Here is an 18,264-nt window from a genome sequence, read left to right on the forward strand (position 1 = left end):
CAGAACGTCTTCAATGTAAGATGTATAAGATTCCTCGGCTCCCTGGATGCGGGTAGCGAGCTTCTGTTTCACTACTTCGGAGCGCCCAGCAGATGTGCCAAATATCTGTCGCAGCTGCGCAGTAAATGCTGGCCAATCAGGGAAGTCGTGCTCATGGTTGAAAAACCAAGTTTGGGTGACCTGCCCCAGGTAGAAGGCAACATAGCGGAGCTTGTGTGACTCGTCCCAATGGTTGCAAGCGCTCACCCTGTCGTACTGGTCAAGCCAGTCTTCCACGTCTTCGCCGCGAAGGCCAGAAAAATCCAGAGAGTCTCGTTGCGGTGCGGTGACGGACCAAATAGGCCCAGCTAGGCGGAGGTGAGATGGTGGCAGCAGTGGATGCGGTGGTTTGTGCCATGATTGGTGTTGGCAAGCACAACCATCGACCAGAGCGGAGCTCCAAGGGTGACCGGTAGAGCAAGAGGACGGGGATACCCAGCACCTCCACCACTTGTGAGACGACGCCCGAGACGAAGGCAGAGCTCTTGTATTGTCACACAGCGCGAGACAGCCCACGAACACCAACCCGACAAAATGATGATGATCGTGAGGATGGGTATATACACATGAAGACGACGATGAACTGCACAGTTAGCGCTCACAAAAGACACAAATAGGCTCGAAGCGTTCCGGCGTTGCTGTCATTCACGTACGATTTCAACTGATGGCTGTGGCGATGCGGACTTCGCCGCTTCGTTTCGGTTGGACGCTAGCGCCGTTCTTGCTCTTTTACATCGCACATTTGCGGCGCTCCTCGCTCACCGATGAGAAAAAAAAAAAAAAAAAAAAAACATAACAATCAGTTATTCACCGCATATCGGATATAACGATTGAAATTTTGCTTCTGGGCGGCGTTTTTCATGCAGAATAATCGTGAAATTTGGCGTCCCTGAGTTGCCCTTAACCGATACAGGGCGAAACGTTTGCCTATGCAAGATCGTATCTGCCGCCATTACCACGCGGCGCCTGCGAAAGCTAAGGAGAACATCGCAAGTTGGCGGAGCGTACACAAGATGGCGCCAGCTCCTTCGCGTTGCCGGTGTTCGTTCGAGCGTCCATAGGTGCGGAAGGAAGCGGAAAAAAAAAAAGAAAAACCTTTCAGCGAGCGCGGAAATGCGCCATGGAAGCGCAGCGGGAGCCTGGAGGTGCGCCGACAAGGCGCAAAGCTGCGTCTCTCGAGACGAAACTGCAAATTTTGCGAGACTCGAAGAAGTACAAGCTCGCGCAGTCGATGATATCGACGATTATGAGAACCGGTAGCGCCACGATCATGAAGGCTAGAAGCAGTGGCCATGCTGATCAACGGAAAAGGCGGGCTTTGTACGCCAGGACGAAACCCCCCTGAGCGAAACCAACACGGTGGAAGCCGCTGACATTATCGAACTCTGCGAGCACGTCGCTACCGACGATGAAATAGGTGGTACTTCGATGGAGGAGTTTCTGAGTGCAGATAGTGCTGCCTCGTTCTCCGAAGTGGCATGGCGACAGACGGCGGCGCTGTGTGTCGGAGGCGACGACAGCAACAGCAGTGACGACGATATTGACAATGGCCCGTCTTTGACACCAACCCCGATGTTCAACCAAAGTGTAATGTCGTCGATCGAGTCGCTCATTGATTTATTGCACGGTAAATTATAGCTGCCAATGTTTGTGCAGCAGCTGGACGCGATGCAAACGGTGTTGTGAATCCGAAACTTCTGCGAAAGCAAGAGCAGGTTGCTATTTCAGCACGCCGAACGATTGAGGCATTATTTAGAGATATAAATAAACGTTTTATTCTCCAAAGCCTACTTTTTAGAATGTCGATAACTTACTATCTTATTGCAAGTGGCAAATTTGGTTTTGGGGTTACAAAGGTATATTCGGCAGCTTTTTTTTCTTTCTTTTCTAATTTTTTTTTCAGCAGTCCAGATATGGCAATGATTGATTATAACAATGGGATTTTTCGTATTTCTTGATATCGTTATAAGTGGACTGCACAGTATAACGAAGTTGTACTTGCAGCGAAAAACTTCATTATATCGAGGTTTAGTTTATTCAATAGAACTAAGATGGGGAAATATTAGTTTGTTACATCGCGAATTTCGTTATATCGAGGTTCGTTATATCGAGGTTTGACTGTAGTGCGTGTGATTAGGCATTAGTCTACCGTCTGTCTTCCCGTTTTCTGCGTTTGCTATATCGGTATGAAGTGCCGAGTTCACGATGGTGCCGCATTTAAAAGGAAAGTGATTATGTGTGTGGAGACGGACGGAAATTGGGCCGCATTACAGGCATTCGGACTACCCGAAACTTGCATGCTGGACTGGCGCAAACAGAAGGAGAGGGTTTTTGGCAGCAAAGCAACATGAGAAGGTTTCAGTGGACCGAAGCAGGACATATTCTGCGACGATCCACTTCGGCGATACGATCGCCTTGGCCCTATCTTGAAAGCCATCTGCGATATGGACAGAGTCCGCTGCGCGCTGTATTTTCGCCACTTATAGTTCGCTATGAAGAGAGAGGCAGCACGAAGGTCAATTCGCTCGTTGCCGCTGCCGTGCTTCCTCACTCCAGCGTTCTGAAAGCGAGTTTCCGCGGACATCGAGTGAGATGTGTTCATGTTTGCCTGGGTGCGTGTGACACCATGCTTGTTAATTTAGTTAGTAAGTGAATGTTTACAATTTTATATGGCTGATAAAACTACTATCCTTACTTCGTATGGCTGTCTACGAATTTGCTATTGCAATCGATGCTTCGCCTTGCGGGCAAAACTGCAACTTTATTTTAATCATTGCAACTTTAGTGCATTGGAAATAAATGTATGTTTTTCCAAATGAAAGTTGTATTTCTGTATGAAAGCATGAGATGCGCGTACTGTAAAGGATTTTTTTTTGTAGCAGAAAATGGGTGAGCGTTACAATCGAGGGCGCGTTAGAATAGAGTAAATACAGCAGATGTTATTACACTGAAGTGCAACACTGAGCGACACTGCCGGTGTAATGAATGAAATTGATTGCTCTCTTTAAAATTAATTTGTGTCTCAGTTGGCAATGGCGGTTGGCAATTTGCAAATACATGAGACAACCATGAGAGCAGAAAACGCATACCTTGATGTAGTCTTCTGTGGAGTAAAGGTACTTATCAATTTGCGCAAGTCCTCCATCAACATTCCACAGCAGAATCAAGCCTAGCGATGCTGTGGCACTAAACATGCCTGAAAAAAAAAAAAAAAAAAAAGACAGTACAGTTTGCTTCATTCAGCCTTTGCCTTCAAATGCTAATAAAGCCATACCAACTTAAATCGAAACTGTGTCATGAAATTACTTTAAAACGTAGAAAAAAAAAAAAGACATGGTTTCCAATGAAACTAAAATCGGTAAATGAAAACAGTTCACTACATCACAAATTTTGTTAAATTGAGGTTCGTAATATCAAGGTTTGACTGTAACTGTAAGGTTTGACTGCAAGGTGTTTGACTGTAAGGTTGAAATGCTGTACAATGTATTCAATTTAACCAGGGAGTGCACTCACATAAACATATGTGAAAGATAAAGAAATGGGAAATGCGAAATGCTTAAGCTTAAGGGAAGAGCGCAGGTACCATGTTCTTTGTTCTTGTAAAGCCACTTGTTTCCATCTTCCATGAGCAGCCGATCTTGGCCAAAGGCAGCATTGACAAACCCATTGACAAAGCTGGATGCCAGATTCTGTCGTGCAGAGTCCACACTGCCCCCAGGCCCAAACGATGGCCCTGCAGAAAGGTAAGGAAGCTAACATCCACAAGGGAACAAAACAAGAAGAGAAACTATTGGAGGAAACACTTACAGCCAAAGGAAGCTAGAACATAGGAGGAGATAAAATATGAGACCACATGATAAAAACACAAACAGATGGCGCGTGCATCGCAGGTTCTGTAAGCTAAAAGTTGCCAAACATTTCAGCCTCAGGGAACCCACTAGCTTCCAAGACCCGAGAAGCTCTCATGTCAGTAACACCAGGACATAATCAAAAGAACTTGGTCATTCAGATGATTATGCAAAGTTTATGTGAAATAAATGCATGAATAGCCCACACATAAAGCACAAAGAGCATTTATCATTCCTACGAGAGATTATAAATACATGGCTCATTGACATGAAGGGCTTACCTCAAGTAAGCTGCTACACACAGGTGATTGCAGTGCTTATTTTCTCTACAGGTCATGGCTGAGAATGCTAGCTCACAAGTACAGTAAGGCAATGAGGCAAATTGACGTAGCTGCCTGCCAAACCCCAAAATACCATTTGAGAAACACTGGGCTCCCCAGTGCACAGTTTGGAAACATTGGTGTTAAGTGTTTATTAGGAATTCACATGCTTCTTTGTACAGCACATTACTAGCACAACATTCTGCCATCATATAGACGAGCTGCTGCAGCACTAACAGTGCACAGATGAAGTGGCTCCCACAAAAATCATTTATACAACCTGCCCCTATGATTTATGATAGACCAAATGCTTCAAGTCATTACCTATGAAGTGCTTACAAGCTGTTAAGCAGGCAGTGAACATAGCCCCAAATAAAACAAAAGTGGGATTCTGCAGCTGCTAGGACATGAAACTGCACAAAGCAACAGTCCCTTAAGGGGGAAAATTAAAATTGTAATAAGGAGAAGGTGACCACACTTACGTGCATTGTCAAGGTGTGACTTGTAAATGTCTTCAGGGGTCTTTGGCTCAGTGATGTCCAACTACATTGCAGTAATGGTAAGTAAAACTAAAGTTAGCCAACAAAGCAAGACCACGTGCACAGATCAAAGAGCATCATTTCCTGTGGAAGCTTGTACAGTCGATCCCGGATATATCAAGCTGCGATATATCGAATTATTTAGTCACAACTATATCGGAAAGTTGTAAAATCCCCTTCAAAATCTCATACAAAAATATAGCGATGGACTACACGTCCATCGAACTCCTGTTCACTACCACATTCGATATAAAGTTAAACCTGCTTATAACGAACCTCCATATAAAGTTTTTCTATTCCCCGCCGGTGCTCCATAGAAGCCCATGTATTTGAGACGTCTATGTAACGAAGTGGCAGCGGGAGACCCCCTCGAAATAACAAAGTTTCCCTGCCAACAACCTAGAGATTTCGCCCCAAATTTTGTCATTTTTGCGTGAGCAGCAACCGGAAGCACCTTCTCCGCCGCGACGAAATGCGAAGCAGCGGCGTCGCACTTGGCGCGCTCGAATTCACGGCGACTGCGAGGCGGGCCTGCATCCCTCGACCCGGCGATCTTGCCGCCACGGGCGTGACCTTTCCCCCTCCCTTCATTCAAACCTGATCCCGCCGATTGCTGCAGCTGGCCTAGCCTAAAGCCCCTCAATTTAGCCTAGCCCACCAAGCCGGCATTCTCTTTTTCCTATTGACGTTGCAGGAGGAAAAAAAAAAAAACTTTTTTTAAACGCGGTGACAGTGCCACTCCTTGGTTACTGCGCAAGTCTCTGCACTTCACTAACCTGACACTAGGTGACACTATACAACGCTACGACGCCATCGTGTCGCTTGCTCTTCGTTTTCGACGCCTCGCGCTTGTGCGAAACGACACGCGTCCACACATCCAGTACCTGGTGTAATATTCCAAGGATGAGTGCTTCGACGAAGAAATGCAAGATATTGACCTTGTCTGCAGTTCGCTTTGAAGATAAGCCCGTGCGGGTGCACACTTTTTCCACATCGCAGATCGCTGTGAAGATACGGCGGCCGCCACCGAAGTAAATGCCTCCCTTTCACGCCTCCCCCGCCGTGCCTGGCGCGGAAGCGTGCTCCCCCCCCCCCCCCTCTCCCTTGCGCGCGCGAGATTGAGTCTGCTGACCCCTGCAAGCTTGCACTCGCACACACAGCGTACGGCATGCGGCGACGATGTTGCCGTGTTTGGACTTTACACGGAACCTCAAAGCGATGTCCACGGCGACCGCACAAATACGCTTCGCAATAAAATGTGCTTCTCCGCGGTTACTCTGATGGTGACAGCGAATTCGCACGCCCTACCGGCAGCTTCTCCTCATTACCGGAAACTTATCTCGAAGGCCATGCTTTTGTGTGCGGCAATCGGCAACAACTGTACGAGCAGGAAATACATCATGGGGGCCATGTTGTAAGTTCACTATCGCTGGTGACTGTCGTCCGGGCGTCGCAACTCGAGAATCGAATGTCTGCGCACATGAGATTTTGCCGATTTTGTGTCTGTGCGTGTAGAACAAGAAAAATAGTACGCACTAACCGTTTGGTGGGAATGAGCGACTACAGGTTAAGCACTCAGCCAATAAATACATGGGGTTCAATGGGGGCTGGGTGGGGGAATCTTCTCGACTACGTTTAAACCGCAATTACGCATTAAGCGGGTAAATATTAATGAGGTTTGACTGTACTATCCTTACTTCATATATTAATTGATGCTTCGCCTTTCGGGTGAAACTGGGACATTTTTGTTCATCGCAACTTTAGTGTATTGAGAGTAAATCTTGAGTGATAGTATATACGGTAAGCATTTCTTTTTCGAATTTTCGTGCCGAACCTGCATATAATGAAATCCTCTTTATAACGAAGTTTTTCGGGAATTTGTGAATTTCGTTATATCCAGGTTTAACTGTAGTATCGAACAACGCGCTGCGCCCCCTGCAAGTATAAACTCCTAACGGAGACGTGATCACATCTCGAGCAGACAAATTTAAAGCGGCACTGTATATGCAAAAATTGTCAAGCAAGAAATTGAATCTGAAGGGCAGTACATGCTATGGACGACAAATGAGCATCAGTTTTGCTTGCTGCGCATATGGTTTGCTCGTGTAAACTGCAGCCATTCGTTACCGACAAGAGCAGATCACCGCTCTGCTTCAAAAATGCAAAAGGCCTACCAGCATGATACGCATTTCACAACAAAGTGTGGATGACACTAGACCTTTTAAGTGAGTGGCGCTGGGCATGAGATGCCGAACTGGAGAAGCTGTGCCACTGGGTTTGTCTTCTTGTAGACAAGGGCTTTCCGCAAATGGCATTTTAGAATTTTACGAGTGGCCAAAACGAATTCGACCCCAACCTCTACTTACACGGACCTTAACACTACACATTGAAATTAAGAATACCACCGCACGCCACATCCGCACTTCGAGGAAAGACTATTGTAGCAGCAACGTTAAGACTCATCCCTGTGCGATTTGCGGGTCCGTGCTGAACATGTTTCATTCGTGCTCACACAGTTAAACGTGTGTGGGAATGGATTTAAATATTTTGCACGCTGAAAGCCACTCTTGAAACTAACAGTGTGTGTGAGTGTCGGGAGTCATTGATGCAGGGTCCGAAGGGGAAGGGCCAAAATGTAGGAACATACCGGTAACAAGGCATTGGAGTGCTGAGCGGCACCCAAGAAGAGACACGCAAACTTTTTAGGGGGGTTGAGATGAGAGGACGACTGGCTCCAACAGGAAGTCGGTTTCAAAACTCAACACAACCGTCTACCTAGCTCATTGTCCATGTATGACGATTGGCTTTATAAATGGCGTATTGTCAGTATTTTAACGAACACGCAGCTGGACACGTTAACTTGCAATTCGCAGTACAAGTGTGTTGATGGCGGCATGATGCATAACCATACAGGCTAGTTTGCTTCCGCGGTGCGTCCATTTTTACTTTTTCTTGAATAAAATGTGCAACAAGCACTCCGATGCGCGCGAGGTGCACCGCAGTCCCGTGTCCGGGTGATCTGTACATCAAAGACCATTCTACAGTACAAGTAACTTGCAACGTTAGTGAGCAAAAAATAAGTCAACTTTTGCATGTTCGACACGGCCTTTGAGAAGCGAATCGTTAAGTTCGCACTTTTCACGATCCCAGGAAGCTGTCTGAGACCCCGTGTGAAGATATTGGATAAACTTCGGATAGGCCTATTTTATATTTCGAATTATCAATACATCGAACTATTTCGGGACCCCCCTTTAAGTTCAATATATCCAGGATGAGTGTATCTACAGCATTTCATTACTGGGAGTTATCGAGTCACTGAACAAAAATGCAGCCATGACCTTAATGAAAAAAGTGTTTAAAATGATCAAATGATAAACTTTTTGATTTTTACTTGCCTCTCGAGCCAGACCCATAAAGTGGTCATTGAGGGATGAGTTAGACACAATGTCTGACAGGTCATCATAGTTGGCAATGGCATCATGAGACTTCAGGAACATTTGTTGTCTACCTAACATGAATGCCATCTGCTTGAGGATGTCCCTGCAACAAGAATGGACAGGACAAGAATGCACCTTCAAAAAGCGTCAAGCCAAACAGTTGATTTCAACATCAATGACAGAAAATTGCTAACACTACACCCTCAGCATGAGGCGATACTAAGCGATGGCCGATTCTACCATTTATTTCTTGCTGTTGCGAGTCACTACTCGCTCCGAACTCGAACTGTTCACACTCTCCCATGATCCGTAATTTCCAAAACTATGCTTCCAAAAATGCATGGTAAGGCCTACACTTGTGCTCGGTGATATGTTTCTGATAATGGTATTGCGCAGGTGACTGTACCACACAGGTGACTGTAACACACAGGTGACTGTAACACACAGGTGACTGTAACACACAGGTGACTGAGTACTATACAATTGACTTCCGTTAATCCGATTATGACAAAATTGGTCGAATTAAACAAGAAGCAGAAAAAAAAAAGGGCAAACACACCACTCATTCATTTAGCAGTATTTGTCAGATTCTAACACATCCCAAAATGGTATGCACACCTACGTACTTTTTATGGGTTCAAAGTAGAAATCTAATGTGCACCCGATTTTTTAGGAAGAAAAATGTAGCATGCACGATTCTGGCAAAATGAGAAAGACGAAACCAGTGAACTTCACCTTCACAGAGTGTAAATTTATTTACTTGATGCCCATCATCATCACTGTCAGAAAGCAGTTTATTGCTGTGTATGAAGAACCACATGTCGTCCTCCATATGGTCCATAGTGCGTTTGTTATTCTGCATTAATCAAACTCGAAAAAAGAATCGCAAATGGGATTGTGGCCCACACCTACACTAACCATTTCGCTAGTTTGTCTTGCAAAGCATGGAACACTAAGAATGTGTGACATGACTTGTTGCTGCTAACTGAAAGCAGTGCGTCGTTGTCATGCTATATGAAAAGTTTTTTTGTCACCATCCATAGTTGTCATGTTGTGGCAGTGGTGATGGAAATTGCGATGACATTGGCTAGGCTGGCTCTGACGGCGGCTGTTGTGAATGTGGTTTTGGTTTCCTATCAGATTACACTGTGCAGGCTATTTTCAAACAAATTTTCTTGGGAAAAAAGGCGCGTGTTAGAATTGGGTGCATACTGTAATAATTCATTGTGAGCTACTAATTTTGCTTTTAAGATTTTCCTATGGCAGGCCAAAGATGGGCATGTTCGACGGGAGATGACGGGTGTTCGACGCATTTACTGTATCCTAAGCACTGCCAAGAAAGGTGCTACCGCTTTCTGAGTCACCCCTGGTGTCACCATTGGGGTCAGGCATGTGTGTGCTTATTATCCGGCCGAGGCCAATTTCAGGATCGAAATAATGAAAGGTTGGGCCCATTGAGATGTATGGGTGCCAGCTGGGGCCTTCGGTCGAGATCAAATTAAACGAAAAATTAAATTAACGAGAGTCAAATTAAGTGAAGTCTACTGTACTCAAAGGGGCTCTTTCTAGTTCAAACTCAACTTTATTCAAATAAACTTCGAGTCCCTTTGGAATTCGAATTAACGAGACTCCATGGTACTTGCGCATGAGACTTAGGAGAATCAAAAAGTTGGCTTTGTTAACTAATACAAGAAAAATCAAACAAGAAGAAAAAGAGCGGGACCTACACATCAGGGCACTTGATAAAGATAGTCTGTATAGCGTCTTGGTCATTCAGTTGCATCGCCAGACGCAGGGCTTCAGGGTAGCGCTCGTACTTGAGAAAGATCTCCATGGCAGTCTTCAGGAGGTTAGTGTTTTCTGGCTCTGGGACATAGGGTACACAGCTGCAAGAAAATACAACGCTTTATTTTATTGCAGCCCCCCATATTCAATTTGCCAAGAGTGAGGCAAATGCTTACTACAGTCGAACCCACTTGTAACGATACCGGTTTTAACAATATATCGGTTATAACAATGAGAAGCTACTGCACCGTCAACTTTTGTATGTTTTCTATGATGAAATAACTCGCTTACTACAATGCCCCAAGGCCGCATCGCATTATCGGTTATAATGATGAAATTTGGCCACCGGGTGTCCGTGCCGAAAGGTAATGGAATGCGAAATCCTTGAAAAGATTTTTAAAAAAGAAAAAGAAGAAATTTGAGCTGCCGCATTGTTTTCCAGCCTTCTCCGCATCGCCAGCCTTGTGCACGCGCCTCTCTCCCATCATCCTTCCATCATTCCGAAAACGAATGGGCTGCGTCCATAGCTCTACATTGCATCACCCTCCGAAACAAGAATGGACTGCGCTAACTGCGAATAGCCTGATAGCGCTGCGCGTTGACCGGCTGGCCCCTTATTCCGCACAGTTCTGGTAAAGGTTTAATGCGCTCGGGCTCGTCTTTGTTGGTTGCGTCGGAGTCGTTCCTGGCCACGTGATTTCTCAGACTCGCTGCCGAAGCAGAAGACGGCTCATCCGACCGCTGATCATCGGCGGTTGCCGATGAAAAAAAAGCGCACTGCTATAGATTAGGAAACGAAGGGCTCCTAACCAATGAGGCGATCATTGCGAATGTGCTTGCATCGGATAGCGATGACGGCAACGATGACGCAATAGGGCAGGCTGCCTCATCGTTGTGCTCACAGGAGGCCCTGCAGGTTATTCAGTCCCTCCAGGGCTTCATTTTCACGAGGGACCTTTCGCTGCACTAGTGAAGCACAAGGATGCCTTGGAGAAGACTGTCGGCAAGCTTCGCATAAAGCACGAAAAGCTGACAGACATAGGGTTTTCTCGTGCAAGCCAGTGAGAAGTACGCGGCGAGATGCTTGTGGCGATCTCGGCTCAGTGTATTTTCTGGACTTTTGGCGCAGCAACCTTTTCGCGTTCTTGAAAATACCCCTCTTGAGGCCACTAAGGCGATGCATTGGTGGAGCTCGCATGTCACCTGCCGCCAGTGACCCTGCTTTGCAGTGGTTATAGCAGTGCCATTCTTGAACGCCGACAGCAGCCGCTTGTTACACGCGATAGGAGTGTGGGGGTAGCAGAGTTGAACAGTTAAACAAGCCAACACAATCAGCAGCCGGTTGGAGGAAAGTGGTGGGGAGGGGCACTGGCCTCCCTACCACAGCTATGCCATCCATTTATTTTGATTTTTTTCATGCAACCTGTTTATAACAATTATCGGTTGTAACAATGTAATTTTCATGGCACTTGAATATTGTTATAAGTGGGTTCAACTGTATATGAAGAGTTTTATACAACCTTTGTCCTTAAGTTCCGAGCCAAATAAATTTTCTTCTGCAGAAGTGATTCCCCAAAACATAGCTTGGTACGCATGTGTAGCGTCATCTTTTGAGACTAACCTGCGTTATTTTTGTAAGTTACTGTGGCAGCTGCTAAATGGCATTACGTGGCGGAAAGATCTATTGCTATTAGTCATTGGTGCATTCTACTGCGAGTTACTGTGGAGAGATGGATTTCCACCTTAAAAAGCAGGTAAAGATTTTTGTTTACGTGCTTTTTAAGGTCTGACAACCCACAACCCCAAGCTCAGTATGACAACCCCACAGATGTATCAGCTCCTTCTTGACGCTTACGAAAACTAGACATTATCGCGGGCGTGAGTGTTCCAGCGGCACAAAAGGTTCATCTCGGGGAGAATGTTGGTGGAAGACAACACAAGGCAAGGCGTTCTTCAACCTCTTGGAATGAAGCTAACGTGGCTCGGATCTGAGAAATCAAAAAGCAAGACCACACCATTACAGTCTGCATGCTATCAGATGCCCTCAAAAGCAGTAAGACAATATGCCACCAAAATTTGACAGAGAAGTTCAGAAAATGAAAGCTGAATGCCTGACTAGTGCCGCCCTCCCTCACACGAGAACCAGGACACATGGGCTTCAGTTTCTTCCGGTTTGCTCTCGGGGGCACACAAGGATGCTTCGTAATCGTATGTCAACAGCATCATTAAGAAGAAATATTGTGCTTTCAGTACTACCCTTTCTAGATGCCGCAGAGCTCAAGGATCGCCATTTGCGATCCACAATCTCTCTGGCTTAGAGAAAGGTGCAGCAGAAAAGTCTAAAACAGACAATGTGGATAGTTTTTCATCCAACCAGGGCGAACGGTGAAACAAGATTTTTATCTGTGTGCCCAAATGGATGTGTGATGCACAGCAACATTGTCGCCCTGGCCTATGGGCATGTGGACAATGTAGTCTTCTGCATGATAATGCAAAGCTGTAAACTGCCCCAAGCATCATATAATTTTTCACTAAGCATAGTATAACTGCACTTTCGCATCTGCCATACTCCCCTGGCCTCCCCCCTTGCATTTTTTCTGTCTGTTTCCACATGTGAAGAGAGCCCTAAAAGGACACTAAAGGGAAAACATTGAGGCTATTCAAATATGCCATGACAAAAAAGGAGTTGATAGTCCTGCCAAAACAAGCTTTATGATTTTTTAGTTGCTTCCAAGACATCAAGAAGTATTCGAACCTGTGCATAAACTACAAGGAAGGCTACTTGGAAGGGGAGCTGCACAAATGATTTATAACTGTTTAATGCTTTTAAGACAAAGGTTGCAATATGCATACACCCTTCAAGCACCAGGCCAGCAAATATGATATCTTCCAAGATTGCACAAGCAGTGCAAAGCCCATTACTCATAACTAGGCTTCAGACTTTTCAGTAAAAAAAGAAAAAAAAATTGTTCATTCTAAAGATTACAGCAGAGCAGGAAAGTGTGTGGTGGTTACAAAATGCAGAAAACACCTATCATGCATGGGAATCCTGCAGAAGCACCTCTCTCCTTGATACCTCGTCTCCTTGCATATCTCTGCTAGAAAGTGGAACGTGATGCACATGCCATTATTCTGTCTACATGATGCGTAACCAACCAGCAATTTTAAAGCATCCACTGCAGTCATCGCAATACCTTGGCACATTAAGACTTGTTTTGATGGTTTCTTCCATTCCTAACCATAGCCACGAACCGATTCACTCATCCTCATTGTTTTGTGAACCCTTCTTTTACGTAACTGTGGTGGTCACAGGTGACATATTTTAATTCATCTTATGCTGTTGTGTGTTGCAGGCTCATGTATTCTGTATACACTTAAGCCTGGATGTAATGAACCTTTATGTAAGGAATTCCTGAATTTTACAAATTTTGCTCAATCCCCAACGCCATCCCCATAGAGAGCTATGTATTTGCGACCTCCATCTAATGAAGGCGTTGCAATGATTGACCTTGATGTAACGAAATTGTGACACTGATCATTTATTAACTTGAGCTGTAACTTTACTCTTCGTATGCACAATGCGTACGTCTTGTAACTAAAAAAAAATTAATAATAAAAATTAAGATAATGGGCAGGTTGCGAGGAACGTATACGATTGCAGTGAGTGACAGCATGCTGCGATGGTGATACAAGAGCCGCAAGAACAGCTAGTAACGTTTCGCGGCAAGTGCAGCAACATTCTCACATGGCCTTCGAGATTATCAGCCGGTGCGCCGTTCTTGCGGCATGCAGCCGGGCCAGCGGACTGCCATGCTCTGCAGCTTTTGCTTATGTAATTGTGACATCAGGTGTCACTAATAGGCTTGCTCGGTTTGGCGCTCGTCTGTGTTAGGCTTACTCTTGTCTCTGCATGGCGACGGGCGTGCTCTCATTGTTGGCGGTGGTTCACTGTGAATATGAGTTCTGTGATCAGGAAGCGCAAAGTTTTGTCTTTTGAAGCCAAGCTTGGAATTGTGGATGCGGTTCCCGCTGGCGAGAAGGATGTCGCTGCTCAGTTCAATATCCCAGCTAGCTCCCTAGCGACAATTTTGAGTTCAAGAGATAGTATCCGCAATGCAGTGGAGTTGCACAAGTTGCAAGAAAAAAAGGCTGAAGATGTCTACGTACGCTGATGTGGACAAGGCTGTTCTTACGTGGTTTCCGGATGCACGGGCACGAAATATGCCCATAGGTGGCGCAATGCTGCAGCAGAAAGCTAAGGATTTTGCATACATCCTTGGCCACAACAACTTCAAGGCAAGTAACGGCTGATTACAAGGTTTCAAGAGCCGGAACGGTGTCATCGGTAGAGTTATTAGCGGCGAGTCTGCCTCTGCAGACAGTGATGCCTTTGCTTCATGGGTGGCCAAGAAGCTACCTGACATTATCGGCCGCTATGAGGCAGCGGACTTGCACAACGCCAATGAGACGGCTTTGTTCTATTAGATGCGGCCGAATCACATACTGGCGCTCAAAGGAGATGATTGTTGCGGCGGAAAAAAAAGCCAACTCTGCGTGACGGTAGTGATAAGAGAATCCCATTTGTTATTGGGAGAAATGCCCGGCCAAGATGTTTCAAAGGAACAAAGCGAATGTTAGTGAAATATGTGGGCAATTCGAAAGCCTGGATGACTGGTTGAAGCAGTTCAACGACGACATCAAGCAAAAGGGGCGCCAAATCTGCCTGCTGCTTGACAATTGCTCCGTGCACCACATCGAAGGCCTTCAGCTCTCAAACATCAGGCTGCAGTATTTTCCGTCAAATTGCACATCGCTGATTCAGCCTGTAGACAAACGGGTCATTAACAGCTGCTGCTATCACCTTCACTTGATAGACAAGATTCTGCTGGATATCCGTTTCAAACGGTAGATGAAGATTGTCATCTACCAAGCGATCGAGATGTTAGCTGCATCCTGCAAGAAGTTAAAGCAGAGACAGTCGCTAATTGCTTTGTGAAGGCGCAGATATCTAAGATCACCTAAGCTGGAGTCTGTGAAGATGAAGAGGTAACTGCAAACCCACCTGATGTCGCCGAAGCGTGGGATGCAATATGTGCGAATGGTGGTGCGCCCAATGACATCGGACTTGGTGACTTCTTGTATGCAGACAATGGTGCTGTATCTATGAAAGATCTCAGATGTGGCCCTTGTGGAAACCACTCAAGATCGCGGTGACGGTTTGTCAGAGGCAGATGCACTGTTAACGTTGCCTACCACGAGAGAGGTTATGGACACATTGGATGTTTTGCACCGTCATGTCGGCTCACAGGACAATGAGGCATCCTTGGATAATTTAGTTTCATTGGAGCGCCGCATAACGTCATCCCTTGTGCAGAAACAGCAAGCAAAAATCACAAGTTTTTTTCTGCTAAATAAACTTTCCAGAGGTGGGTTAACCAGGATTGACATCCGCAGCATTTTGTTATTGCATGATCTAGTCTTTATTCGAAAAATGCATACGTATAACAACAACAAAATATATATATATATAACGAATAATTGCAAACTTTTTTTCAATTTCGTTACATCGAGGTTTAACTGTATATGGTAACTTGCATTGAGCAGTTGCAGTTTCTTTTGGATATTACATGCTAAATATGCCAAGCTGCTAAAAGCAGAAAGTAGACAAACAAACAAGAAATACTAAAGGTAAAACAGATGAAACTGCTTAAGGGTACAGTTCCTACTATATGCTTCATCAAGGGCAGCTGATGCCTCTGCACATACCTTGTGAGGTACAAGCATACCCTCGGGAAGGCCTCCTTGTCAACGTACTCCTGCAGCAGCTGCAACTGCTCGATCTCCATGAGCAGGTCACAAGCCTCGGCCTCCGCGTTGTGCGCCATGTGGTATGGCACAATCTGCTTGGCCAGACCGAGCAGGGCCTTGCGCCTTTCTTCGTCGACTTCAACCCACTCCTGGGCGATCTCACCTGCCAGGTGCCTGCAGTCGTTGCCATATTATCAGTACAAAGTTCACATCAAGTCCTAAGTTCGCCTCGGGATATTTTCAGCGAATGTTCCACACGTGCATTACCAGCTAGGCAAGAAGGGAGAAGACAACTAGCACGCACATACCAAACCTATCCACAAGGCATTTAGCCCCAAGTATAAATAAAACAGATATTAAAACTGGATAAGGCATAGACAGACACATGCTTCGTTCAAGATCATGTTGGGGTTTGTCTTCAATGTTCTTTACCAAGTCGAAGACAAATAAGTGTAGTACTTGCTCATTTTGCCTCAATGTCAAAAGGCAGCAATTTTGAGTACTGCCACACAATTTCTTAGTGAAAAGAATAAGACCACACACACACACAAAAAAAAAAAAAAAAAAAAAAACTTCAGTGACCAAATTTTTGCACAATTGGTAATGTGTGAACTGTGGTTTAGTGGTGCAATAGCCTTAGAACCTAGCATGTGCCATTTCGTAACTTTACATCCCAAAATGATTTGAAAGGCTATATGAGCTTGGTGCATTGCTGCAGAGTAGGTGATCCACATTTATAGCACCCACACAAGTGAAGATTCTCGATTCTTAACACCCTTACATGTTTGCAAACTTCTGCAGTAAATACTATATACGTAATCCTGAAACAATATTTGCTGCCATGATACCCAATAAATAGAAAAGTGATTGCTCACCGCACATATTCGTGGCCCCAGGAGCCAATCTCTTCTCGCGATCCAAGAAGTCTGTACTTGAGGCACTCCCGTTCCTCACTGATGGTCATTGCCAAGATGGATACAATGTCAGCACAAAATCTCTGTAAAATTAAAAACAGTTGTCAGCTATCATTGATACTTAGTGTCACCAACCAACCTGCATCATACACTCAAGAATGAATGAAGCAGGTGTATGTAGCAGTGTATGAAACAAGCCAACCACAAGCTCCTTATTACTGTCTAAACTCTTCATGAGGCAGGTCACAACACCCCCCCCCCCCCCCTTATAACGAATGGTTAAACAAAAACTGTGTGATTTTTTGTACTTATTTATCATCGTTAGTGGTAGCAGGCTAGATATTATTATCATAAAACTGTACAGTTCAAGTATTCATTAAGAAAATAAATAACTGCATGTGCTTCAGCACTGAAAGAAAAATTTGAAAGAAACAGATGTTTGCCCAAGGAAGTCTACAAACTAGTACCTAGTGCTGATCAGCAGGCAAGCAACAATGACGTTTGATTTCAAACTGAAGCACAATTGGCTACTTCTCACACAGCAGTAATTTTTTATGGCTAGGATATTGCACGAGGCAAATAGCTGAAACTAACATTGCTTTGCTGTTTTGTATTGGCGCTGTAGTACTGATTTTTGAACGCGGTTATGTGGTTTGTCTGAATCAAAGTAAGTTTTATTCGCACATGCATTCACGGCAGCGAACGGAGACCATAATCCTGCAGGTTGAACAATATCTGACAAGTGAGTCATTCGATTTCGCAGGCTCACCTTCGTTTTTTCTTCTTCAATCTTTTCATAGACCTCCTGCAGCGTCTTGTAATGGGGTTTGAGAAACTTCAGTGGCTTGGGTACCGACGTCATCGATGTGGTCGAGGCCTTGATCTGAGCTCGAAGGTTCTCGAGAGCACCGAGGTACAGTGAAGTGTCATCCTCCTGTTCACGCCAATGGGAAGTGTGTTAAGCGCCCACGGAAAAGCAAAAAAAAAAAAAAAAAAAAAGAACGAACTGCCCACGCTAAGAGTCGCACAAATATACCAAGAAACACTCACGACGAGGCGATGAACGAGCAAGTTCAGATCGTCCTGAAGCTGCTTGTCTTCCTCTGTCTGAAAAGATGCAACAAGGAACGACAATCAGACGGCCAGTGTGTGATCTTCGGAATGTCACATAACAACAGGGACGGATAATAATGAAACGACGATTCTACAAATTTACAAGAATATTAAAATTATAATATTGGTTCGATGTGCAGAAAAAAGTGCATTACGGTCGTGCGCGAAGTGAGACAGCAAGATTTGGAGGCACATGTTAATGACGAGTAAGGAACACCAGTTCGCGAAATAAGTGCTGTTAGTTGATGCCCCGTGAGGCACTGGATATTTATAAGATTCACTCACAAGTTCTAATTCCTTTTCTCCTTCATTTTTCTTCTCTTTTGCAGGCTGCTCGCCTTCAGCCGGTGCACTCGTCTTTTCCTTCATGTTTGAAACTCTCCAAGCCAGGCACCGCACGTGTTGCTGCTCAGGGGTGATGGGTAACGAAATATGTAAAATAATTTGAGTAACTAATTTAA

The 18,264-nt window shown here is 45.0% G+C and overlaps 1 protein-coding gene across 2 annotated transcripts in view; it reads right to left on the reverse strand.

Annotated features, from left to right (window-relative positions):
• LOC119433682 (26S proteasome non-ATPase regulatory subunit 2-like) overlaps positions 1-18,242 on the reverse strand; it is a 56,216-nt gene extending 37,974 nt beyond the window's left edge. For both annotated transcript variants that reach the window (XM_049658592.1, XM_037700932.2), the window contains exons 1-10: positions 18,089-18,242; positions 17,741-17,797; positions 17,460-17,624; positions 16,652-16,773; positions 15,735-15,950; positions 9,911-10,069; positions 8,142-8,286; positions 4,690-4,750; positions 3,623-3,772; positions 3,129-3,235 (exon numbers count right to left, since the gene is read on the reverse strand). In XM_049658592.1, coding sequence (XP_049514549.1) covers positions 3,129-3,235; positions 3,623-3,772; positions 4,690-4,750; positions 8,142-8,286; positions 9,911-10,069; positions 15,735-15,950; positions 16,652-16,773; positions 17,460-17,624; positions 17,741-17,797; positions 18,089-18,172 — 1,266 coding nt within the window. In that variant the 5' untranslated portion in view covers positions 18,173-18,242. The remainder of the gene's footprint in view (positions 1-3,128; positions 3,236-3,622; positions 3,773-4,689; positions 4,751-8,141; positions 8,287-9,910; positions 10,070-15,734; positions 15,951-16,651; positions 16,774-17,459; positions 17,625-17,740; positions 17,798-18,088) is intronic.
• Positions 18,243-18,264: the final 22 nt, after the last annotated feature.

The sequence above is a fragment of the Dermacentor silvarum genome, chromosome 11, assembly GCF_013339745.2.
Source record: "Dermacentor silvarum isolate Dsil-2018 chromosome 11, BIME_Dsil_1.4, whole genome shotgun sequence".
Classification (NCBI taxonomy): domain Eukaryota; kingdom Metazoa; phylum Arthropoda; class Arachnida; order Ixodida; family Ixodidae; genus Dermacentor; species Dermacentor silvarum.